This window comes from Triplophysa dalaica, chromosome 23, assembly GCF_015846415.1.
Source record: "Triplophysa dalaica isolate WHDGS20190420 chromosome 23, ASM1584641v1, whole genome shotgun sequence".
NCBI lineage: Eukaryota > Metazoa > Chordata > Actinopteri > Cypriniformes > Nemacheilidae > Triplophysa > Triplophysa dalaica.
In genome coordinates, this window is record NC_079564.1 from 5,217,067 (window position 1) to 5,244,361 (window position 27,295).

General features: G+C 38.8%; 1 protein-coding gene across 1 annotated transcript; it reads right to left on the bottom strand.

Annotated features, from left to right (window-relative positions):
• Positions 1-1,694: 1,694 nt before the first annotated feature.
• rsu1 (Ras suppressor protein 1) lies at positions 1,695-25,836 on the bottom strand. The gene is made up of 9 exons (XM_056738777.1): positions 25,702-25,836; positions 25,459-25,570; positions 25,027-25,077; positions 21,818-21,938; positions 20,438-20,556; positions 19,058-19,140; positions 18,095-18,209; positions 14,917-15,049; positions 1,695-3,079 (listed from the first exon to the last, which is right to left on the bottom strand). Exons 2-9 carry the CDS (start codon positions 25,565-25,567, stop codon positions 2,977-2,979), a joined length of 834 nt encoding a protein of 277 aa, XP_056594755.1. The 5' UTR covers positions 25,568-25,570; positions 25,702-25,836; the 3' UTR covers positions 1,695-2,976.
• Between the last annotated feature and the right edge of the window lie 1,459 nt (positions 25,837-27,295).

A 27,295-nucleotide genomic window follows, 5' to 3' on the forward strand; every position in this document is an offset into this window, starting at 1 on the left:
TCTTCTACATTCAACAGGTTCTTCCGATTTGTGACCATTACTCGTCGGCTCTAAGTGCTCTGTTGTCATTGGATCTCTTCTGGAGGTTCTTTTGAGAACATCTGAAAATGTCAAAACATCTGCATGTTCCTGACTAGGAATAATCCTCTATTGCGTGGTTTTGATTCAGCAAGCTCAATTATTCTTGGACAACACAATGGCTTCCTATCCATACCGCTTACCTTGGCTCTGGATTCAACAGCTATGCCGTTTCATCGGTCGGCATGGGACTAGCTCTCCAGTGGAGTATCCCCCATCCCATAAATCAAGCTGCAAAAATCAATGACCTCGGTAAGCGAGGGCCGTAATGCCCTTCAGCGTGCAAGCGGCATAGAGAGTACGCAACAAGAAATCGTTTTAAACAGGGTGATAACACGGACTAAACAAACAAAAAAAAGTAATCAAGCCAAGCAAAGTCGCAACAAGTCTGTAACTCAAAGAGGGGAAAAAGACATTCAAGGATTTTCCGAAAGGTCAGTGAGTAATTGTCGGCGGTGACGCGTGTTGGCATGCACAGTGATCCATCGCCATTCACGGTCATTTTTAAACTTCAACGTCCTACTTCCCATCGACACCGGCAGAAGGATGGGACAAACTTGGGTTGGGATCTAAAGAAGCGTTTCTCAGCACAGCACGAGATTGATTACCTGAAGACTTTGGCCCGTAATGAATGTCCAACAGTTTGCGGCAAACTTTGAAACCACACCTCTCTGCTCTCCAAAACTCAGGGAAGAAATCGAGAAAGTTTTCAAAGTGGACGAAGAATACACAGGGTTGGAAGACTGAGAGAAACAGTCAGAATGGAGGAGGTTGGGTGCGTGGTGCCACGGACAGCTGTTCCCGCTGAGTGTGAGAGCGTGTCGGTGAAGGAAAGTGTATTGGGGGCCGGACAGATGTGCCTGCTGAGTGTGTTAGAGAAGAGAGTGTGAACGAGGAGGACGGGACGAGGCACACACGGTGTCTGGACAGGCTAATAATAACGTGACAACAATATTAGCAAAGAAAGACAGGAGATCCCACGGGTCGCCATGGACACTCTTTAAAGACACGGCACACCATCTGACTCACGGCGCTGAAAGGTCAGCTCTATTACCCCTGATCTCCTGTCATGACGAAGACTCAGATGGGAAGATCGTTTTAGACGTGATGATCCTCTGTAACGCTTTCAGATCACAGTCTAATCCGAGCATTGCGCTCACGTTCACGACGTTACATGCTTTTTATTTTTAATCCTTTACGTTTTTACAAGCTTTGATCTAATTTAAAGGGCTAGTTCAATACCTGTATGTCACTCTTTCTTCAGTAACACAAAAGAAGATATTTTGAGAAATGTTTTCCATACAATGGATGTCAATGTGGGCCAATGTAGTTTCTTCACCAACATTCTTCAAAATATCTTCAGGCTTCTTTAAACGTGTAAGCTCATATAAACATTTTTTTTTATGTAGAAAGGACACAAGAGTTCTTAGAAAAACTTGCCAATAACCTCCATTTCGCCTTGCATTTACAAACCATGATCACCATTGTCTGCTTATGTAATATGCAAAATAAACAAAATAAAAACAATTATTTGAAAATCTTGAAATGTAAATGTGTTCTCCTGCGCTTATTTCTGTGTTAATTGTTTTTTAATCGATGGCAGCAAACGTAAGATGTAAATACTACCTTGTCCAACAAAATGTTGACTTTATTTCAACGTCAAAAATTCAGTACATAGCTTCATATGAACATGATAAAAGATATTAAAATATTACAGCTTTAAGGTGATTGTAATGAAACATAGCGTGAGCCTTTAAAATATACAATAAAACATCCGTAAAAAAGAAAAACTTCAAATTCAGTCATGCATTGCAGAATTAGAAGATGTTAGTGTACATAGTAGGCATCATGATGCCAAAAAATATATTGTGAAATGTTTTCAACCACAATCCTGAACAATACTGTTAGTAAATCAAAGTTGCAACGTCACGTTAACCTGAATCCAATCGCAACAGAAAACATGCCTGGTATGTATAGGGTTTTGTGCCGTCATTACAGAGATCGCCCTCTGTGATTTGTTTCAATATCTCGCTGACCCTCTCAAATGGGCAGCGGGACGTTTCTGTCTGGTCTCTGCTGTGTGTACCATCTGAAAATTACGCTCGCAGCCATTCATATCTGTCATTAAGAGCCAGAGGAAGCAGTCAGCAGTGTCCCCCCCGAGACCTGACACAATCTTGCTCAGACTCGGCTAAGTCCCCGAAAGTCTTGATAAATCCCTCTACGGTTGCACAACCATTGTCACTGCCTCCCTGAATTCACTAAGAAACGCTGCTTTCCTTGTTTGGATGGCTGGATAGAACAATACCTCCTCTGCTTTACTAGAGACAACAGAGACCCGAATGAAATGCTCAGAAACTTGATTAACGTCAAAGCAACTTAATATTCACACTTTAAGGTCATTAAAAAAAGGTCAAAATTGGTTTAAAAAGGACACTTGTTTGGCTTTTCAGATATTGCAAAATCAGCAGGTCCTCTTTGATACTCAGGACAGGGATGATAAGAAATGATTTTTTTAGGACAGTTTAGCCAAAAAAAAACATTCTTTCATCATTTATTCGCTCTCATGCCATTCCAGACCTGCATGACTTTCTTTCTTCTGCAGAACACAAAAGAAGAAGAACGTTGGTAACCGAACAACATTGGACCCCTATGACTTTTCAAAATATCTTCTTTTGCGTTTCACAGTAGAAATAGTCATTTACAGGTTTTGAATGACATGAGGAGGAAAAAACGTTTGTTTTTGGGTGAACTGTTCCTTAAAGCATGAAACAACGAGGGGTAACATTAACATAACACTGAAGCAATGTGAAACAAATTTTCTGAATAAATATAAAACGTGGAAAGGCACATGCAGTGAGGTTCAGCACGGAAGGCCGGATCGTCTCTCCGCCGTCTTCACTTGTTTTTGGCAGCCAGTGGCTTGCGGCTAATCTTCTTGGATTTATCCGCGTTCTTCGGGGGCGCCTCCGGGTTGGCCTGCATGTGTCGTCCGTAAAGGCTGCAAAACAAAAACAAACACTGTGTGATCACACCTGGCCGTTCGTAGTTTCCACGAGAAAGCCTTGAATACAGAGTGGCAGAGTTATATTTTTAGTGTTAACCAGCTGAAAGAGGATTAATTGAGTCTAACACACTGACGGCTCCCCCGCCGGGACACAGAACTCTCTGTGCTGTCCGACACCCCTCGGCTACAGCTGTGTACCGCACAGAGAGACAATTATCCACAACCACCCTTCGCACAGAGCCGAGAGAGACATGTAGGATGAGCAATTTCCAGTCCAGTGGTCCCTCTCTATTTCACCAGCACTCAAAGACTGGGTTCAGAAATACCAAAGAGAGAGAGAGAGAGAGAGAGAGAGAGAGAGAGCAGGAGTGACAATGTATATTATGCAGGATCCAGATTTCGCCTTTGGGACTGAAGCATAGGTTCTCCAAAGAGATGTAGGTCCCTACATAGGGAGCTCATTAGATTTCGGAAAAGAGCCTCTGTCTTTACCGTGATCTGCAGTAGTCTGATGCTTTTGTAATCTCATTAATACTCTTATTGGACATTTCCACGCTCTGGCGATCGCAGGGTCGGCGGCTCGGCACCAAGCATGTCGGGGCCGTGACCATGACATTCCCGAGTGTAATTAAAGAAACCTATTTGTGGTTGAATTCTAATCGCGGAGCGGAGAAATGTCAAGAGGCGGCATAGATTCACGACTAAAGTACATATCAAATATTTACAAAGGACCTGAGCAAAGGCAGTGGTCGCTCGATATGTTAAATGTTCTTTACTTAAGCAGTCATTTAAAAAGTCTTTCAAAGTGACCGACAGTGAATTTATTAACTTGAAAGTGCAACACTAATAGTGCAGGGATGACCGTTTAATGGCTTTGAACATACAACCTTTGTTTAGCATCTCAGACCTTAAATCACTGCACCAGGTCACAATTCGGGATTTGCTTATTAAGTATTTACATTATGAGTGTTTAAAGTGAAATGCGTACAGTACATCTCGTCTAGACAGGCAGGCGAAGCACTTGTCTCTTAAGACATCACTTATAAATCTCTGCATATGTTTTACAGCAAGTACGTATCTTTGTTTCTCTGTATCGCGCAATCTCTCTTAAGCCCGTCTCTGTCTGTGTGGTCCTGTCTGAGGTTCTTCCCTTGGGGCCTGAAGGGTTCTGTTCCTCCGGAGCTGCCCAGCCAGGCGCAAAAGCAAGAACCCAGCAGGGAGACTCTATTCGGGCCCCAAGGACAGAAATATCAGAGACCTCAACGACAGCTTTCCATCTCACATATGCAAGGAGAAAAACATGACTCGTGTCAGATCCAAAAAGTGCACGGCCTTCGAAAATTAACACTGACTGTAAAGTGTGTGCATGTGATGGGTGGTAAAGAGTTTCTTCATGTTTAAATCAGTGTTTTTTTTTATCTTGAACATCGGAAATGTGAAGCTGAAGCGATTCACTTACAGTACAGGGAGAAAGATGGAATTGTAAGAAAAGATTTTGCGACTGTTTTCATAATAATGTCACTTTATTGTCACGGTCCTGTCCTTCCAGTCCTGAGTATTCGGGCCTTGGGGACAGAGCCAATATCTGCATGACAATATCATGTCTGTGTGTGTGTGTTTCGTCTTGTGTGGAGTCACATGGCGGTTTGTTATGACATTTCGCCGTGTGTATTCCATGTAGCTCCGCCCCCTCGTCTCTCTGTCTAGCGTCACATTAGTGTTTCATCTCCCTCACCTTGCCTCTTCCCGCTAGTTGCACTCATCAAGTCTTGTCACCTGCCCGTCCCGATCCCTTTGTCATCGCTCCTGATTAGTTTCCCCTAATATAATGTCCCTGATTCCCTTGCTGTTGGTCGGTTCATTGTACTTACTAGTTACTCCGTGTTAATACTTTGTGTTTGTTATTACCTGTTGCTACTTCGTGTCTGGATTACCTTGTTCCTGCTTCCCTTGTGTTTGGATTTATTATTTAGATTATCCTGAACTTTGTTTTGCCCCCTCGTGGGAAGTTTTCTGTTTGTCAGTATTGTTTAGTTTCTTGTTTGCTCCATCGTGGATTTATTATTTTGTGCCTTAATAAATATCATGTATGTATATAATATTAATAAAGACAGTAGATTATAATAGACAATTAAAGACAAAAATCACAATAAACTTAAGTCAATTAAATTAAAATAATGTTATGATTGAATTTTTTGTCATTGTATTTATTTAAATCATATATATATATATATAAAATATAAAAAGTAAAATATAATAATTATTTGTTAAATAAACTTTTTTAAATATTAATATATATTTAGTTTCTTTTTGGCCATTTAAGTGAATATAAAAGTAATGCAAAAAAGCAAATAAAAAGTGGTTAATGTGGAAATGGGATCAAGTCACAAGCTGGATGCAAACTTGTTATGCCTGCATGGTTTCCTTTCAAGTATTTAGTCATTTAAAAAATAAAAAAGGGTTAATCTTATTCACTAATGACAAATGATACACAAAATAGAGACCCTGTGACATAAAAATGTCCTGTTGCAGCTCTAAAGGTTCTTCTTTGATTCTTGTGATCTGATCATGTCGCCAGAGGAGTATGCTGAGAGTGTGTTAGCCAGTGAATACATTAATGTAATAGAAGTGCGTGTGTTCCTGTGGACAGTGAGGCGTTGCGATGCATCCGACTGAAGGAATCAGTGTTGACAGATGCACGTAGATGTTTGTGCTGGTGTCAGGGCTAAATTAGGCTGTTTTACAGGAGGCTGATATGCAGGGGGCCGTGAGCTGAATCCAAAAAAAATACTTTTTGTGTCAGTGTCCTGCAGTCTTGACGGGCCCACCGGCAGCAGGAGGAACTCCCAAATCTAACACCACGTCTAAAGTCGTCAACTAAGCAGAGAGATACAACGTCAGAAATCTGCCTAACAACCAGACTGATGTCTTATGCTGGGTTCACACCAACATGAACAATCGCGTTCCACGCTCTTTAATATTCGCTGAAAAAGTTTGTTATTTTCGCTTGAGTGACGCGGTCTGACAAATATTTTCAACTTTCGTGGAAGACGAGATTGAGGCGCGTTCGTGGAAATCATGTTACCCGATTTGCATACCCTGCCGTAAATTCGAATCTGTACGCGTTTTTGCATTGACTTTTTATGTAATTGTCTAGCGCAAAACACTTAATTCGCGCTTGCTTTAAACCCTTATTACACTGGGTTCAAACCATAAGCGGATTAAGCATTTTGTGATTCATATTTCGCGTCTTTTGCAAACGCATGTTTATTATTTTAAATGTAGACACGCGGCAGCTGCCCGCAAACAGGGAGCAACGCGCTCGGGTCATTTCACCAGAGAAAGCGGCGTGTTTGTGAATCACCCCTTATATGATCTCTTGCTTTAAAGCAGACATAAAACGACTTAAGAAACATATTCTACCAGTAAAAGTATTTTACAGTACAATTCAAAATAAAAAAGCTATAATGTCCACGTTCAAATCGACAGCACCACATCAGAACACATTAAATAATATCTCAGTCCAGTCAGTGAAACATTACAGTGCCGAAGGCCAGAATATAACCACACTGGTCTACCTTATTTGCGTTCCTCATAATTTAGAGCCAATTAAAACTGGACTGGGACAGTAAAATCAACAGAAGGTTTTCCCAGACGCAGCCAACGCTGGTCTTTTTCCAGCAAGCGCTCCAGTTCCACATACGATAATTAATCTCAGTTACAGTCTAGTGTCTAACACAGTCAGGCCACCCAGTTGTATGTGTGGGTGTAAACGTTTCTTCTATTCTTCACACTAGATTTTTAAAGCAGAGGTGTGTCAGAGGTTAGAAAGAATGATTTAACAATGAATGTGTGGGACACTTGTGGATCATTGATGTGTCATTGATGCTAAAGGTAGATTGTATGTGTGTGTTTAAGACGCTATTACGTTACAAGAGGGCTGAAAATAAAGACACTGAGACCAACCAAGTATACATTCCTCAATCTCTTAAAATACATGACATACTTGACGTATTCTCATATACACATAGGTGATAATTTTGCAGCATAAACCAACAATTATTTAATAAAAATGATTTAATGTTGACTAGGGTCACAATATACCGGTACTGCCAATAACCGTGGTATGAAAAACTATGTGTTATCGATATTGTGTAACACATATGATAATATCGCAAATAATTTGGCATTTCAAATTTTAACACAAAGGTTACAAACTCTCCCTCCGCCACCTTACACTCATATTATATAATAAACATATTTTAAGAGTGAATTATTGGCCAAATAAGAGAACACCCAAAGTAAAACTGGCCTTTATATTTTCTACACTGTCATAATATATTTAACGTAAATCCTTTTGTGTTGTTACAAACGTAAAAAATATGATACCGTGACATGCCCTATTCTCAATCTGGTTCCTTAATTTACAGTTTATCTGTATATAAACCATATCCATAAGAAAACCTAAAGCTATGCTAACTAACTAAAGTATGACCCCTTGGTGGTAACAGTCTTGCCATCTTAAAATACATGAATTAAACAGTAATATACATTTATTTTTAAATTGTAGGTTTAAGTACAGAATTACTAAACTGTATGGCAAGGAGTCACACTAAATACTGACACAGAAAAGAGGATAGTTACCTTATATTTTTGGGATCTTGTGAGGTGGCCTAATCTGTCGGCAATGTGCTCATGCGGTCATTTCTGTTTCCATAGAAACTAGACTTGTTTGTTTTGATAAAACTTCATTATAAAAGCCTTTGTTCATTGTTGCGGCATGGACTCAAAAGTGTGGGACAGGCACATTTACTTGATAAAATTATAGAAATGATCACTAAAATATACAAAAACACATATATATATTTAAACAGGGAATTATTATGATGTCAAATGTGACAATCAATATTATAGAAACAGTGTCAAAATGAAGAGACATGTATCGTGGGGCAACAAGTTGACTGTGAGTACAAGACAATTAAAACATTACGATTAATTTAAATGACTTAAAATGGAAAACAATGAGTAACTAGCAAGGTTTTACAACGAAGAGTGCTATAGTTTATTGTGCAGTGTAAGTCTACAATTCATAATCATCCCAAATCGTCACAAAATCAACATAAACTTGCAAGTGGTGCTACAGTTTTGCTTAACGAATACACTTACAATTTATTTTACAGCATTAGAAAAGCTTATATTGTGGCTATATATTGCATTCAAGACTATTAAGCAACTCACTTCGCTACGTTAACTTTCCAATAAAATGATAAATGTTTTTAATCTTGAACTAATACAAAATTATTAAAATTTGACACTCATTCTGAAAATGCACTCGATGCACTCGACTTGTCACTTCCGTTGTCGCAGGGTCCTAGAAATGCGTCACCAAAAATGCGGTCATGAGAGTGCAGCCTCCGATATCGCAGTCAGATACTACTGACTACTACTACTAAGGGGAGGGGAATGACTCCTTGGTTGCACTAGGTGCTGCTAAATTACATGCACTCCACCTTTAAAACTAAATCTGAGATGTATCTGTTAATGTTATTATTATTAACAACAACAATAAAACTAAAAAAGGCAGTCAAACTACTTTGTGTAAAGAGATTGCAATAGTCCAATAAAAGTGTATTAAAGGAGCTTTAGTTTAGAATGATGTGCACATATTAAAAGAAAGTGAGAGAAAAGAAGCATACTATCTCACTGGCAAATCACTTCTTGTTTATTTAACTATCGTTTAACATAAAGTTTAAGCCCCCAGATAAACTCCTTTCAGCATAAATACACGATCACTGCACTCGGTATAAAATGCTATCTGCGCTGACAGGCCGAACGGAAATCCATGCACCAGTTAAATGAGAGTAAATGACAATAATGAAGACGGATTGCAAATGGGCAGAGAGACTCATATCTGATCTCTCCCTCGACGCTCCCATTATTACCAAGAGGAACCGCAGGAGTGACCGAACCCCAGCCAATCACAGCAGGCTTTCTAACACACACAACCCTTAATAACACGAATGATGCAGGGACATTTGTGTTTGTACATGGGTGGTCAAGCGTTAGATACTTCACATTGTGTGCAAGATGAACGTTTTATAAAGCGTGCTGTACAAACTGAAGTTAGTTGATATGTTACCCAGTAGTCGAGGAAGGCAAGCACAATTTTGGGCTGTTAGCATGGCCTTTTATTGATAAACTTTAGCAGGGTTCCTGTCCGTGAGCTTCAACTAATGAGAAGTGATGGACATCCTCTAACCTCCGGAACAAGAGTACAGAATTTACAAACTCACAGCTCTCAAAGAAATAGTTCACCCAAAAATAAAAACTACCAACATTTACTCATCCTCATATCACTAATGGTACAAAAGCAGTTCAGCTCATTTGAAAAGCTAAAGAAACAGAGATACTACAGACCATCTGATTTGTCTGAAATGCAGAGACTCGTTCGATCAATTAACCAAATTCACTTTTGTAATAATATAAAAGTCAATATACCAACCCAGTTAAGGATCCCTATCATGTATCATTTAGGACTCACAAACAAGAAATAGACAGCCCGCCCTGTGTGATACGACCAATATAAGACATAACATCTGTTTAATCCAGACACAGAAAAGTGGGCACCTGCTGACTACTTCCCACCTTTAAACTGCACGACTGCAGAATAAGGGGCATTATGGGAAATCTGGTGTCAGTTCCTTCACAGAAGCCCTCGGTCTTAACGCTGGGTCAACAGAAGATATTTTGAGAAATGTCTCGGTAGTCTTGGGTCCATACAATGGAAGTCAATGGGGGCCAGTGTTGTTTGGTTACCAACATTCTTCAAAATATCTTCTATGTGTTCTGCAGAAGAACAAAAGTCATACAGGTTTATAATGACCTTTAAAGAATAGATACAAAATGTAGTGTTACCAAAAAAAACAGTGTTATCCAAGCTACATGCAATATGCGCAAAATAGTTTGCGCAACCCTGACTTTGGCGTAGTTCAACCAAATTATTCACTGTGTTTGTAAGACTAAATATAAATGCAAGCGGTTTAGCAGATTGTACCGACAGTAACGCTCATAATCAGACCATCTCAGGAGTATTTTGGAGCTGATATCATCTAATAAACTTTAATCCTGTTATGCTAACAAATCCGTCCCATTTACATCACACTGGCAGCGCTGTTCTGCATTCACTCACTCACTCTGTAAGTAAATGATCAGAGCCACAGGCAAACAACCTCTGACCCCAGCAGACACACACACACACTATCTGAAACACGCAACATTTATCTGTCATCTTTCCCTTATGCTGATGCATGTCAAGAGCTTCTAAGCAAAGCACTTGTCTATGTGCAGATAGATCCAGGAGTTCCAGCATGTGTGTGTGTGTCAGCATGTCAGCGTGTGAGCCGCTGGGTAAGTTAATTGCGGTTGGTTTTTCCGTCAGCGCTGGACAGCTGTGAAGAGAAGAGCTGAGGTTCTAAGGCGGTCAACAAGCATTTAGAGTCTAAGATGAATAAAAGATGGAGGGGAGGCGGCTTTACGATATGTTAATGCATTATGAGCACGAAGGCTCTCCCCAACGCTGTCAGTCAGATATAAGATCCCTCTGTCAGGTTAACAAGCCGGCACATGAAATATGCATGACAGGCTCAACCGCCCGCACGCCCGTTCTCCTCCGGCCGTGCATCAGTGATACAACAGAACCTACTGCTGGAAGTGAGGGGAACGGGAAAGCAATTGTTTTAATTTTAAACTAAAGACAACGTAGTTTGTTCTGTGAGATAGAGACGTACATGATCTGGTTTCAATACAAAAACGATAAATTCCATGTTATTAACAATTAAGAAATCACTGAAGTTTATAACTGAAGTTTGTCATCTTGACCGGAAGACAATGGTGTTTTCTGAACACTCCCCAAGTTTCCTGGTCGGACAAACAGATTATCCCTCCCCAATTGCGGGATGCTCAAACAAGTAGAACTATGTATTATTACAGCCACAGATTCAGTGTTTGCACTATTGGGGAATTTGTAATTGTGTCTTAATATTAAGCTACAACAGAATAGTGGACAATTTTAATAGCCATCATATTCCATCATATCTGTGGTTTAAAAATAAATGTCCCCAACTAGAGTCACCCTAGTGACTCTCGGCCATTTCCAACACGTCTATTGGTGCAAGAGAACAAGAGACTAGAAGTAAAGCAACATTTAACAAAACACCTTTCAAGTGTAGTTTACAAAAAGATCACACCTGAAACAGAAATCATCCATTAAAAGTTTGAATTGCGTCTGTACATTAATTGCAGAAGTGTACAATGTGACTGTTGTGGTATTCCAAGACATTGGTCTAAGATGAGAAAATGTCCATCAAGGGTGAGAACTGGTTGGGGCGATAGAGACAGAAAGACAGCGAGAGAGAAAGTGCGAGTCTTGTGATTTCAAAGCTGAAGGACATTTAGGCAGGTGAGAATGAAACTGTTGAACCGTGGACGCACACCTACTGAGAATTACACGCCGTTAACACTTGTCTAACGTGAGACAGCCTACTTCACTTCCACACAAACACACACATAAACAAGTAGAGAAAAAAAAAGTATTACAGAGCAACTCACTGAACCACTAAACAATATTGCGAATTTTAAAAAGACAAAAAGTCAATTTTGAAATTGGCCTGATAATTCATGTTCCTGGTCTTAAAGTCCGAGTGAAGTGAAAAAACACAAGGCCTATTTTTTCATAATATATAGCAGCGTTTATTGTAAATAGTTTATCAATGTAAAGTCACTCAATCCATCACTTTTTAAAATCCATGTGCCCTCATAATCTTTGGTTAAAATCTGAAAATGCTCTTCCGTCCTGTGGTGACCATCCATCTTAAATGACGCATGTCATTCGGCTTGGGCAGGGCATCTGTTAACTCCTCCCCTTCAACTGTCAGTCTGCTCCCAATTCCATTTAAAAAAGCAATGGCTGTTTTTATACATCCAATCAAATAGAAGTGAAAATAACAAGCCATGCCCACATTTATTTCTCATTTGAAATTCCGTTTCACTCAAAAAGGCGTCAGAATACGGAAGTAGAAACGTTCGCAACTTCCGGATCACTGGGACTTTAAAGTGTAAACCTAGAAAAATATAACGACTGTATACATCAATTAGTATTTTCACAATTGCACTAAAATTTTAGTAGAGGCGTAATGTTTCAAGCTAAATCTCATGTATATGACTGTTTTGGATGAGCTCCACATTGCACAAAATCCTAATACCAAGTGTAAACAGGATTGAATCTGGATCAGGCCTCAAAAGGAACTTCCGCCATCACCTGACCGATTAGCTCTGACTTCAATCTCTTCTCTTTACTTAAAAAACTAAATTTAGCTTTATATACTGTGTTAGGCTATATGAGACCAGTTTTACTGCGCTTATATTTTTTATTGTCCTTATGTTGTTTGAATTTTTTCCATTGGTTACCTCAATTGTAATTCGCTATTGATAAAAGCTACTGCCAAATGACTGTAAATGTAAACTCTCCGCAAGGCAACATCTTACCATCACGAGTACAATAGACAACCAGAGAAAGATAAATGACGGTCAGAACTGCTTAGTCTCAGATATCTGACTGAAAACTGTACCGTGCGCAACTGTTTAGACGACCGCTTGACGTACAATTTATGACAGGTCTCGACGGCATCGATTAACTCAAAAATGGCCATTTATCAAACAGAATCTGCAATGTCAGCTATTGGCGACGCAACCTTCAAATCTGGCGGACTGTAATTCAATACAAAGTGGCAGGAAGTCTTTGTTTTGCTAGCGATAGAATTTTGTTCTGCCATCAGAAGCGACAACGTGCAGTCTGCATGATTCACGAAACCGTTAAAAGTATTTCAAACAGCGGTATCTGATTATTACGCAGCGCACACACAGTCACGGTGTCAGCACACACAGAGATGCGCGGCGGTTCTGGCTGTGCCTGTAGGGGAAGATCAGTTCCGGTAAGTGGGTTATGACGGTCCTCTCCAGACAGCGGCACAGCAAGCAGCTAAATGATCAAACGGAGGGGGGATTTGCTTCTCCTGTTCGGAGGGATTGGTAAGTGGAACAGGGCTGTGAAACCTATGCTACAATTAGTCCGGAAACTTCCTTTCCCGGGTCAAAAGGGTTTCGATATGGTTTTTGTTTGGTTTGAGATGGCGAAATAGTGAAAATGGTGTAAATCTATACGGCAAACCCTGAAAAATTCTCAAATCAAGATACATTTGCTTGAAAAGCAAAATGACAGAAGATTTACTATTTTCGTTTGCTTCTTAAGTAAATATAGCCTGATTTAGGAAATTTTGAAATTTGTGTTTTAAAGAAGGAAATGTACTTTATTTTCAGGGTGATCTAGCTTAAAGCTACATACAGAAATATTTAACATATATTATTACCCGGCTAGTTGGAATGGATGATTCTGATTGGCCAGTCGCAAAATATCCAGATTTATTGTTCCCAGATAACAACCTCTCAAAACTAATAACACACGGTAACACGGATGCAGCAAATCATTTTGACTGTGTTTTTGACAAGTTAAATATAAATATGTCTTTTAATAACATATATGATATTATATTTAAAAATTATCAAACCAACATTTGAACTTTGTATCTTATCTTAAAAGCGAAAGTACATGGCCTTTCCTCGCGGAAGTACGCAGCCTTTCCTCTGCATTCAGTAAAAATGAGCTAATCAAATATTCCTAATTCACAATTAGTGTCCAGTTTTTTTCTCATGTGACAAGTAGCCGTGTAATAAGCGGGATAATGTACAAAAAGTCGATCGTTCTCACAGAAATATTCCCCGATAGTGTGATCAGGACCCAACGTGATGCGGACTTAACATTATACTTTTTGCATATTGTCCAGTTGCACATCAAAACTCTGCTCACCGATGCAAATAAAATATGTCACATGGTCTAGTCCTACAAAGTTTATGGGGAGCAAACAGCGGCGATGCTGTGTGGCCACTCTTGTTCACACCGGTTGCAAAAACTAATGCAATCGAAAGATTTTTCTGTGCATCATTTTTTAGTACAAAAGTAGAAAGAGAGCGATAAAGAGAGCGTGCTTGTGTGACGGGAACATCAGAGCGACAAGACTTTTAGGGTATCGCCTGCAGCTTTCATTTTAATTAGTTTGATTATGCATTTAATCATTAGATCCTGAAATAATAAAAGAACTGCACCTTTCCTCTCTTTCATCACCGTCCTAAGGGTTGTTCCAGAAAAATATGTGTCACAATAAAACTGCCCTGTATAGAGAGGATAAATTTATACCTCGTATTTAGCTTTAAATTTCAGTTGAAGACAAAGAGATTCTGTGTCTCAATTAAGGTTGTACTTTTGATGTGACTATCATCTCATCTGGTGGCTACCGAGTGCCACGACCGGTCATGTTTTACAGTCTAAAGTTGTAGTATCTGATCCATCATGAGAGGTGAGCAGGGCCACCCGCTGGCCCCAGGCTGCTGCAAAGATGGACGCTACGAGCGGAGCACATCTGACTTGAGGTTGGGCAGTACATCACCTGAACAGCCCTGAGCACCCGATGATTCTTTTGTGACTAATGCTGCCGTTGAAGAATTTGGACACACGGAGGCAGACGTGCTGTAGTTCGTGTGATGGGCTTAAAACGCTATATTTGTGATATATGATGCCAGAGGTCCAACGATCCAACAAATACTTGGCTCTAAAACCATCATTTGGAAAGTTCTGGTGATCCTAGATGTCCATCTAAAGATAACTTTCATAAAATGGAACAAACCTCCACACTTTGCATAAACAGATCAAGATCACTTACTACTTGTAGGTCTCCGAGCGGATGTATTCAAACACATGGGAGATGCCAAGCTGGAACTGGTCTGCTATCGGAGTCACCCAGGTATTGTTCTCAGCTTTAAACACCTGCTTTGGGCCCGTCAGGTCCAGGTTACCTACAGGGAGAAAGAGAAGGGGGATTAGAGAGTCCCAATGAAGAGGAACAGAAGAGACAAGAAGAAAGAAGGGAAGAAAGAAGGGAAGAAAGGAGATAAGAGGGAAAACAGCACAAGATGGGGAGGACCACAAAGATTTGTGAATCAGAACAAGATGAGAGTAAAGAGAAAAAGAAACGAGGTGAGATGAGAGAAAACAAATGATATAGAAACAACAACAAAGAAGTGAAGAGACAAGAGACAAAGTGAGAGGACAAAATGAGAAATGAGAAGAAAAGAGAAAAAGAAACAAGATAAGCAGGGAGACAAGACGAGAGATGGAAAGGATACAAGATAAGAAATGAAAAAGAAAACAATATGTGATGAAGAGAGGAGAGAGGAGAAATACAAAACAATGAGAGAAGAGACGATAGTTAATAGGCAAGACAAGAGAATGAAAAGAAAGATAAGAGAAGTGAAGAGACAAGATGAGATGAAACCAGAGAAGATGAGCACAAAGAGTAAAATACAGGAAAAGGCAAAAGGAGAAGAAGAGTACAGAAAAGTGATCATTTTGAAAAGAGACGAGACCTGGTGAGTCTAGAGAGATGAAACCAGCTCATATGAGACACTAAAGGAGTTTATACTGAACAGATGAAGAAGTTCAGGTCAAAGTGTTAATGTGCCGCATCCAAGCTCACATGGGGCCTTATTAAATTGTTTCTGATTAGCAAGTGTTAAGCGAACTGTCAGCGAGAGTTTAAATTAAACCTGAACCCCTGCACACGATGACACATCACCACATGACCATTAGTGCAATTCAGCCCATAACCTATAAGACACATCTACATGCTAAACTATTTCAAATATCAAGGTCCGGGTTAAATTTCCACCCTCTTCATCTGTGAATTCCCTAACAGTTTTAAACATCAGCTTTACACAAGAGATGCTCAGATTGGTAAAGACTGTCTATATGTGGTCCCTCTGCTCTCCCTTGTTTTTTCTCCTCTTTCTTTTCCTTCCCTGCTTTTGGCATGTGCGCTTGGTTGCTTCTTGTTAGCTGGGCTTCCTTCTCTCTTGCTCTCTCTCTTACACACACACATACACAGCGGTGGTTTTAACAAGGCTGGTCTGTGGAGTGGGATTACAGGGACATGACAGAGGGGTCCTAACAAGCTGCACCCTCCCCTACAGAGAGCAGAGGACAAAGACCTGCTGACCAGAGCATTCACACAGATACACACACCCAAAAAACCATAAACAATCTTACAATACATTGTGTTTCTACCAAAACTGTGTAAAACATCAAATGTTTATATATAAGGATATGTGAGCGATGCCACCCTGGTTCCCAAGATAATGATGTGTGGTTGCTTGGGCGTTTCTTTGCAATTACAGGCCCACATTAAAAAAGTGTCGTACATTTGTGTATGTTGCACATTAATGTTATCGTTCACATAAGTTAATATATACTAAAGAGTTTTGTAGTATTAACTATGGTAAATTGATCAACTGTAGTAAATATTAAGGGTGTAACGATAAGCTCAGTTCACGATTCGATACTTTGCGATACTGGGCTCTCGGTTATGACTGTATCACGGTATTTGTACTAAATTTTGAATATGAAACTGATACTCAAAACGACAGATTTTTTCCCAAAACATTAACTAATTTCAGTAATATTTGTTATTTTGTTAAAGACTTGACAACATTCAAGGTTAAATTGAACCATCTGTGTGTAAACTACTAAAAATGGAAAAAACCTGTCAAAGAAAAATAAAACTGAATAAAAAAAATATATATATATTTCATAGATCTACGATACTTATCTTTTTCTATATTACAGTAAGCTGTGGAATATTGTAGTTTATTGAAGTTTATTACAGCAATGACGACAATCTGTTCATGTATACTACTGTACTGTTTAGTATTATCTACAGTAAAAATCGATAGAATGTTACAAAAACTGTAGAATATCGTGATAATAACTATAGCAAACTGTAGTAAATTGTAGTATATTATAGTATTTACCTCACTTAGTAACACTAACTACACTAAATGTATGAACTTTAGTTAATACATTAGTGTACTTTAGTATATATTATTGTAACCTTTAGTAAGTTGTAGTATATCATAGCAATTACTACACTTTGTTAATCTATTTTATAATATTGTGTAGTTTTAACTACAGTGAATTGATACTCTATAGTAAATACTGTAGTATACCTTGCTAGAGCAAACTGTAGTAAATTGTAGTTTTATAGTAATGACCACACTTTGTTAAAGTATACTATAATATTCTCAGTATACGTTAGTACCTATGGTTAGTACTATAGCCAATTGATAAATTACGAAATACTGTAGTAAACTTTAATATTTACTATAGTAAGTTAATATTATTAAGTTAATGTTATTAAGTTCAAAAATACTAGAGTAACTTGGAAAACTACATGTTTACCATAGTAAATACTAAAATATACTACTCTATCTTTTCATGTGAATGGGTTATGGATGGTCACACAGCTAAAAAAAGACATTGACATTTTGTGTATACCCTAAACAGACACGAACCGTATCAAATGATCTCTGTACTGCGAGAGCTATGGAGCACACATACATTTTGGAGGACATGTTTAGATGACACTTAAGCTCAGCGTTGCATGATGCACTGATACAAATGCATCATAGATGGAAATGTTAGAACGGAGGCAGACTGGAAAAAAAACTCTGTCAGATAAACAGTCAGTACCTGTCTGTGTGTGTGTGTGTGTGTGCACGAGAAGGTTTCCCCAGACTGAATGCACTCAGGCAGAGAGCAGTTTGACCCAGGTTGACCCCAGCTGCAGCACTGTATGGGTCAGTGAAGTTTGTGCTCCCCTGTGAGCTTCCAGCCAATCGGAGAGATGACGACATATCCGCAGCCAATCAGAGTGCATGGTATGGCTACAGCTGTCTGGTGTGAGATTCATGGTAAACCATGTCTGTGTCTTTTGGTTGACCATTGTCTTGTGTAAATCACGTTGTGCATATGGATATATAGTATATTAACATAATTTAATGACGCACCAAGTTCAGGAGGCAGTACAGTGAGTCTGTTCCCTTGAATATGAAGTTCCTTTAGCTGTGTCAGATCTCCGATCTCTTTGGGCATAGAGATGAGGTCATTGTCTCGAAGACTCAACTAAGAAGAGAGAGAAAGAATTTAAGAGCAAACTCTTATTCATCGTATCTTATGTTTTTCATTGGCCAAATAAATTGGTTAGGTCTTGGTTAACTTTTCATGATCCAGTCAATCTATATGAATAAACAAAATGAATGAAGAAATGAAAATTAACTGACCTTCAAGTTGTTCCAAATGTGTATAAATATCTTTGTTCTGATGAACACAGAGAAAAATATTTGGATCCCCATTGACTACTATAGTAGGAAAAAATACAATTGTAGTAAAAAGTGCCCAAGAACTGTTAACTGTCCGACATTCTTCAAAATATCTTCTTTTGTATTGAACAGATAAATAACTTTTTCCTACCATGGGAGTCAATGATGGCCAAGAACTATTTGGTTACAAGCATTCTTTCAAATATCTTTATACGTGTTTATCAGAGCAAAGAAATTCCTACATATTTGGAACAACTCGAATGTGAGTAAATGATGACAGAATTTTCATTTTTGGGTGAAGTATACTTTATACACTTTATATATACTTTAATAAATGAAATGATCTGGTGTCAAAACGTCAGGTAGGCAAAGAAAAAAGATTCTGTAACAGCATACAGTGAAACCAATATTGGCCAAAAATGTCCAAACTGGTGCATCTGTATTGTTAGTTTGTTTTGTTTTCAATTTGAATTATCAACTGCATCCCTGTGTCTGATCTGAGCAAGCACAGAAGTGAAGATCAGCCTGTAAATCACCTCATACCGTGTCTGATAAAGAACACACGGGGCAGAGAATAAATCCAACACACACAGCACAGAGCGCGGCCACAAAAGCAATTGATTTCAGAGGGAATTTAGATAAATTACTCACTATCTGTAGCTTGGCCAGCTTGCCGATGTCTGGGGGCAAAGTCTCAAAATCGTTGTCGCTGAGATAGAGCGCGCGCAGGGTGGCTGAAAGGAGAGAGAGTGTGTATGTTAGAAGCTGGAGTATTGCGACCACTGATCAATAGAGACGGTCATCTCTGATTGATACAGCACGACTACAATCTTGTCCACACACACAAACTATCAACAGAACAGATCAACAAATAAACAACAAATACAACATACATCACATGATGTCAATGGCACGATGGGCACACGAAAAACAATTAAACAAGAAACAATCATACTTTTTTGTTCACACTATATTAAGTGCCATTTTCAAAATCTGACAGTGCACGTAGGTTTTTGTTTTTTGAATATTAAAGAATTAAAGAATACTCTTTTCGTTATTGATTTATCAACAGTCTGATAAACACATACACTTCCATTAAAAAAATGCGTACAAATTGGGAACAACTAAACTTCTTTGTCATGACCCTTAAAACAAAGATTTGTGACACGTGTGTATAAACTACACAAATAGGCCACACCCACTCAATCTCCACCCGATGCTCTGATTGGCCCATAGCAATTGCCAGCTCACATATAAATCATAACAATTTCACCCTGCTTTAGAATTCAGAGTCAATATCAAAGCCAATATGACAGCCGTGATAAATGGAGGTTTGCGTGTGTGTGCTAAGAGACCTTGATTAATGTTAAGATGGTGCTTTCATTATGAGTCTGCCATTAAAATAACAGGTTATTAGTGCTTCGTCACTGATCATTAGCAATCTCAGACGGGATCAGCTGATTGGACTGATGAATATTACGACGATGAAGAAGTTAACCGTCGTGTTATTTGCAATATTGTTTGTAAGGTGTCTCGTTTTGGTCTGGTCAACACTGCATCTTATTCTGATCAAGAAACACCTACTTATACAGGAAGAGACCAATCACAAATCGTAAGAAATATATATATTAATATTGATACATTTATATTTAAGATGTTCATTTTTAAATGACTAGCATGACTTGAACTCTTTTTAAGATTCAGGATTTTGTTTGTGCTCTAATTCCTCAGCCAATGCTTAAAAGGTGTTGAAAAGTTCTTCAGAGCGATGCCATAGAAGAACCATTTTTGGTTCCAAAAAGAACCATTCTGTCAAAGGTTCTTTAAAGAACCATCTCTTTCCTACCTTTTGATGATTTGAATAACCTTTTTTCGCTACAAAGAACCTTATGTGAAAAAAAAGTTTCTTTGGATGTTAAATGTTTTTATGGAAATATCTAGACAAAAAAGGTTAATCTATGTCATCGTGAAGCACCTTTATTTTAAAGAGTGTATGTGTATTGCTATTGTGTGTGTGTGCTGTTGACTCACTGAGGTAAAAGAAGTTTCCAGGCAGCGAGGACTCGTTCAAGTTGTTATATGTGAGATCCAGAACCTCCAATGATGGAAGAGACCCGAACCCCCTCGGAAGTGTGCTCAGCCTGTTCATCCTACACACACATTTAAACACCCAAACATTTGAACCATAAGCTTTAAACACAGACACAATACTGTGGACACAATAAGTCTTTTTTTACAAAGGGGAACCCATTGAGAATTCATAGAGGACAGAATTTTCTGAGCAGACACGGACAAACATAATATTGAGCTTTAAGTGTGAGACCACTAAAGGAAAGTGTTTTATTTTTATAGGCTATATTTTCATTATTACTAGCATAATAATACTTATTCACATACTTATAAAAAATGAGTATCTTGAATGAACTGTAAATCGCTTTGGATAATAGCGTCTGCCAAAGGTGTACATTTAAATTAAAACATTTACATTTTAGAGAATTTTCAATCATATCTCCTTTTTACTTTTGACTGCATGCACTTCAGCTGGACTTTGTGCAAAATCTAGAATCTAGAAATGCTCAAGGTGCCCAATAATGTGGATAAAACACAGAAGATAGAGAGAGAGAGAGAGAGAGAGGCACCCAAACGAGATGCTTATTAACTCTCGTAACTCTTGTGCCCATCCTTTATCTTTGCCTGTCCTTTCCCTTCAAATGACACCTGGGTTGCTGTGAAGTGAACCCCAAACTTTAACACCACATTTAAACGAAACAAACAAATTGATTCCCCCACATGTTTGTGAAGCAATTACACGAGAAGGGGAATTGTTTTGACAAATGAGATCAGGAAGCCAGGCGGTCACACACTCGTGTTCGCATTGACACACACGTATACTGGAGTCGGGAACCCCAGCCAAGAATACAACCGACCGGCTTAAATTTGCCAGATTATGTGTTGAAATGGTGCGTTTGACAGCAAATCAATAGAAATGTGCAATGTCAGACGCAGGGCAGATTGTGCGCCACTTTAATCCTGCTCGACATTGCGGTGGCTCCGCCCTTAGACGAGGAGAGCCCTGAGGATTTAGGTGGTGTTCAGGTGGGGTTCTGATCATGAGGGTCGACCAGATAACCAAAGATGGAGACAGACGAACAAAAGGACTGCTACTACTGTCTTCTGTCTAAGAGATACACTTCTGGAGCTCTATTGCTAGAACATGGTGTCAGCAACACAAAAGCTGTGGGTTCGATTCCCAGGTAACAGAAACACTGATGAAAACCGTATATCTTGTTATTTGGGATGAAGGCATCTGCTTAATGCATAAAATGTAAATGTACGCAAATATAGCCCATGCAAAACTTTTAGGAGAAGAGGGGGGACATTGGGTGGAAAGAGATTATAACAAAAACAAACCCAAGGTTTAGATGTTTAAGCTTCTGAAGGCTGCTAATTTGAGTTGGAAGTTCTTCAATTTGGTTATTGAACATGTTCAACACCTCCAAGTTCTTCAAGTCTGCAATGTTGGGAGCCACCCCTGAAAAAAGAGAGAACAAAAACAACATCAGTACTTCAGAAACTTCACTTCTGCGCACGCCATCAGTCTCGCATCAGTCAAAGCATTTCAATTGACTGTAAACAGTATTCCCGAACGCAGGTCGAACGAGCGATGAGGTCTAGCCCGCAGTCACCCAAAGCTTTCAGGTGACCTGTCGAGATTTAACGGCTAATTATCAGAGTCAGCGAACAGACGCTCGGTCTTTGATGGCTCAATTATGGGTCACTCCCCCAGCGATACATTTGACATTATAATGATGGAGGCCTTAGCATAACAGATCAGTAGCGCCCCTCCCTTCCCACAAGGCCATTCTGCCCCCTTCTGCAGCTGACAGAGATCGATGGGCCGAACAGGAGCTCTATCCGATTACTGGCTGATCAATGGCCCCTCATTACGGAGGAAGGGAGGTGGGAGAGGTTTACACAAACAGCAAGACATGAATACCTCCAGAGAGATCAGCCTCAGTCAGCCTGCGCACAACAATGCGAACAAATGATTTGGCCGTCACACAAGCGATTCACATGGGAAAAGCTTTTTTTTAAGCATATCAAAATCTATTTAATGTTTATTAAACAGCTTTTTATTTTTTGTGTGTACTATATTTAGTTTACCCTCCAAATTTGTCATCATTTATTCACCCATGTGTCATTAAGAACAGTGTTGTTTTCAGTGAAGAAGAAGATAATTTGAGGAATGTTTTGTTTTGTGTTTTCATACAATGGAAGTCAATGGGCTCCAATGTTGTTTGGTTACCAACGTTCTTCAAAATATCTACTTTCGTGTTGGGCAGAATAAAGAAAAGACATTCAGGTTAGAAATGACATGAGGATGAATAAATGATGAAATCATTTTTAGGGGGTCATTTTGGAGTAAACTATCCCTTGAACCTAAGTGCAATTTATTATACTGGTAACGCTTGCCTAAGCAAACATTGCTTCTCAAATAAATGCAATTTATAAAACATAACACCCGGATGGCAGAAAGTACGTTTTAAACAAACAAATTAACCTTCTGCATAACAGAATAATATGGAGCATGTTTTAGTCGGCCAGTCCAAATCCCAGTTTTCGCATCTGTCCTATAACCTGTTCCTCCAATAAAGATGCTTGAAACATACAATTTGTTTCCCATTTCTCGACAAAAATATAAATGTACCAAGAGACTGCAAAACCCTCAACCTTATACCTGTGTCAGGGTCACGCAAACCGAGACCCAAACACCTCTCCAAATGACACACAAGATTGATCTCTCCGCTGCCTTTTCCAACCTAAAGACACATCTTTCTACTTGACATGTACACTTTATCATCATCCAAGCTTTTAAAACACTTTAAGATTCAGAAACAGACCATTTCAGACTCACATCTTTATGAAGCTGTGCACATTTTAAGTGTATGTGTGTGTTTGGCACCACTGGCGACTCTATAGCAAGCAGGAAAGGTTTAATAGGACAGAGAGGTTTGAGTCTTCTCTCCCTCTCTCATTACCTGATCCACTGCCTGACCGGGCCGAACAGCAGTGCTGCTTTACTCAAGATGCGCTAATGAAAGGGTTCCAAATGTCACTGTAATTCCTGACTACCCTGAAAAGTTCAAAAGATGGCAGAATCCCTGTCTTTGCTCTTTAAGCCAGCAGGATGAGAGAGAGGTGTGTGGCGGGGAACGGAAACTCGGAAAGGAAAAGAAGGAAATGCAAAGGTGTGAGGAATAAACTAATGAAGAAAAAAACATTACCCTACATATGCCTTATATATAGTGGGACGTAAAGTCTGAGACCACATTTATAAATGTCGGTTGTTTTTATAACCTGTAAATAATGAGGAAATCGAAGGAATAACCAAAACAAATAAAGACAATACAAATAAATGAAGAAAAACAACTTCCAAGATATTCTGAAATACATGTTCATTATTCAATTCAATTTCATTTAAAAACATTGTAATATTTATTACATAATTTGATAAAAAAACAGAAGCATTTTCATCCGTGGTCTCACACTTTTAGTCATGACTGATTTTGATTTTCTCCATCATTTAGCTAGAATCTAGAGACAAGCGTTGCCATCCATAATGGAGTAAATCGTCTGTTCATCTTAAAATCTTCTTATAAACCGTATTAAAAGGCTTTGATCATTACTACAGATCGTACCTGAGAGAAATGTGCATTATCACTCGAAGATCTTTATGGAGATTAAAAACAGGATCTCTGCATAAACAAACAAATCCCAAACCAAACGCTTGCTGTACAAATCAGATGAGACTGAACATAGCTTACAGCGATTACTGTGGACTCAATAAATAAGCAGGCAGATGTAGAAAAATCTCCATTTTGAGATCCAACACCATTTACAAATGCACTAGCCTTTTCAACTCAAAATGCACAAAATATTAATCTTTAAACTTGCAACAATGTGAGGAATTAAAAATAATTTTACACAACGCATGCAACATGTACTAGACACCTTTTTCTCTTTGACCAAACTGAACCTAAAATTAAATTGACAGTGATCCACAAAGACAACACAGCCCTCTAGTGGAGATAACCAGACCTGCAGTTGAGTCAATATTTAAATCTGTATTAAAGTTTTTTAGCTTTCATAATACTTCAAATACAAAAAACAAAACTACAAGAAGACAAGTGTATTCTGTTTTCATTCTTATATATATATATCATAGCCTTTGCAGCAACAATTGTGATAGTATTATATTTTGCATCATATCATCATTAATCTAATAACTTTGGTTTTGTATGCTACTTAGTTAGAACAACAGCAACTTCTCAGTGAAAGCATGTAATGGATAGTTTAGATATAAATTACACATTAGGTCTAAATGCAACCTCTTAATGAATGCAAGGTCCTTAAAACTAAATGTAAAATAATAATACAAACATTAGGAAAATATAGTTTGAAATCATTTTAGTTGATATATAAGCAGACACATTAACAGACACACTTTGACATTACCATGTCAGCTACACAAATGTAAACGTTAAGAAGGAAAAAGGAAACACTGACACACATCTGTAAATAAAAAGGGGATTTGATGACTAAATGAGATGAGAACTTACCAGTCAACTTGTTGTGGCTCAGGACCAGTTGGGTTATGTTGGACAGGGTGACTACAAAACAAAATACGTTTGTAAGTTTACAGGAGGACGTCATAGTGATGATGTCATCTCCTACTACCATCATGTAAACATGACAATATGGGCTACATCTTAACAGTGTAAACAAATCAGAAACATCACATACACATCCCTGTAGAAACACCCCAATTTCTAACTGCAAATACCATTTGAACCCCCCACTGTGTACCATTAAACAACTACAACGTTTCTTTTGGGTAATATTCCAATACAAATATTATAACTATTAAAAGCACTGCACTTTCTGTGATCTTTTATGTTGATTTTATTTTTAAGCACTTTTTGACGCATTAACCTAAACACAATAAGTAACTTTCAACTTTAAATGTTATAGAATCAATCCAGCAGACTCACAAAGTCCAGGAATATCCAGCAGGTTTGATATTCCTCTGTCACACATATCCACCTCCGGCACATTCTTCTCCCGACTCTCCTCCACTATCTTCTTCAGGGACTTGGACATTTTCTTCAGGAAACCATATATGACACAGTAGAAGAAGAGCAGAGAGTAGAAGAAGAGCAGAGAGTAAAAACTTTGATCAAAACACTGATTCAAATCTGTAACGAACAGGAAAAACGCGCTCGCTCAGTATGTACCTAACTGAACAGAACGACGCCGTTATTCGAGAAACGCAAATGTTAAATTCAGACCCTCAGGGAAGAAAAACAGATATTTGAGAGGCAAGACAGTCGCTCACACCCAACCGGAAGTTGATAGTATGTCTGTAAAAGTCTGCAAATTCCTTCCATAAAAGGGTATTTCCGGGACACGAAGAGAGGAAAAGACATCGGGTTCGCTGCCCAATCAGCTCCCACGTCGTTGAAAAAAAGAGACTAAGTTGTCCATTGAACGCACGCGCCGCTGCACCGTTGCGTGGCCTTCGTCCAATGGAAGAAAAGAGCGTGTGACGATGTAACGCGATAGAGGAGAGACGTGTGAAAGACAGTGTGCTCCGCATTTCTATGGAAGCGTTCCGTAACCACCACCTCTGTGAGGTGCATATTATCACGGAGATCATAGTTTTGTGTAAAACAATATTAGCTGGGCAATTCCGTTAAGAAATGTCAACCTTAACATGATAAAAGAAAGTTTTACCAAAGGTTTCTTCTATACTGACAGCACTCAACATTTGGTGGTTCAAATTTCCATCTCTTCAAGTATTCAAAGCATTTGTTTTATTCTTAGTGAATGATTTTTCATTGTCAAGGTATGGACATTCAGGAATGTCACATCTGTAACTTGACATATTCTTCATAAATGGGCACATGAAAATTAAAATAAAGTAGCTATTTTATGTTTTATGAATGAGTCATCCCTTCTCCATTTGTTGTGTATTATTGCTTGAGGTTTGTGCATTTTAATTCACCCCAAAACCGTGTCCTTTTTTGTCACATCATGTTCACAATACATTCTCTTGAGCGTTTATGTCACATCCATAACGCTGGAATTGCCCATTTTATGCAGGTCTATATGCAAACCTTAAATAATGTTAACTTCAGCAGTTATATTATTGGAACAATAAATTATACGAATTCATATATATATCATATTTATAAAATGAACTTCTACCTCATAGAATTACAAAGCCTTTCAAAAACACACACACACAAAATAAATATATATACTTTTTCCATTAAAACAGGCAATGCCTTAGCAGGTGTTTTGGTAGTGCAGCTGTTGTCACTTCCCAGAGCCCTGACAATAACAACTTACCTTCCAGGAAAGACACATAGTCGTATCCACAATGAGTTATAGCAAATGTTTCACCCTCCTGCACTCAAAACCCTGGACAGAGGTTAATCCACAGGTCTTCTCTCCTTTGGGTGGGTTTCAGGTGGGACCACCGACAGACTGTATGTTGTTTTGGGCTTGTTTTTTCTCTCTGTCTAGTTCTTGCAGAGTTGATCATTTCTATGGGGGGCTAAAATACAGTGGCTCTATTCTTAGGCTTGATTATATTTGGTGAGTGGCAACAGATGCTTCAAGCATAGTTGAACTGTGATTTGCAGAGCGGGAGTTCTGGATTCCAGGGTCAGGGCTTGTTTATGTTGTAACATCTTTAACCAACACCCTCAGCCAGAAGCCAAAATAGAGAGTGGACGGAATCAGAAATGGCAGGAGGAGTTGTGTTTTATTATGCATGGACATAAATGACTTATACACACAGTGAACACATGTGATTTATGAGGT

What these genes read in the sequence shown, in the direction of transcription:
- rsu1 (XM_056738777.1), bottom strand. Translation starts at nt 25,567, where the DNA reads ATGTCCAAGTCCCTGAAGAAGATAGTGGAGGAGAGTCGGGAGAAGAAT. An exon ending in GCTGGATATTCCTGGACTTT is followed by an intron (nt 25,078 to 25,458) that starts GTGAGTCTGCTG and finishes TTTGTTTTGTAG; the next exon opens with TCACCCTGTCCAACATAACC. An exon ending in TGGAAACTTCTTTTACCTCA is followed by an intron (nt 19,141 to 20,437) that starts GTGAGTCAACAG and finishes CTCTCCTTTCAG; the next exon opens with CCACCCTGCGCGCGCTCTAT.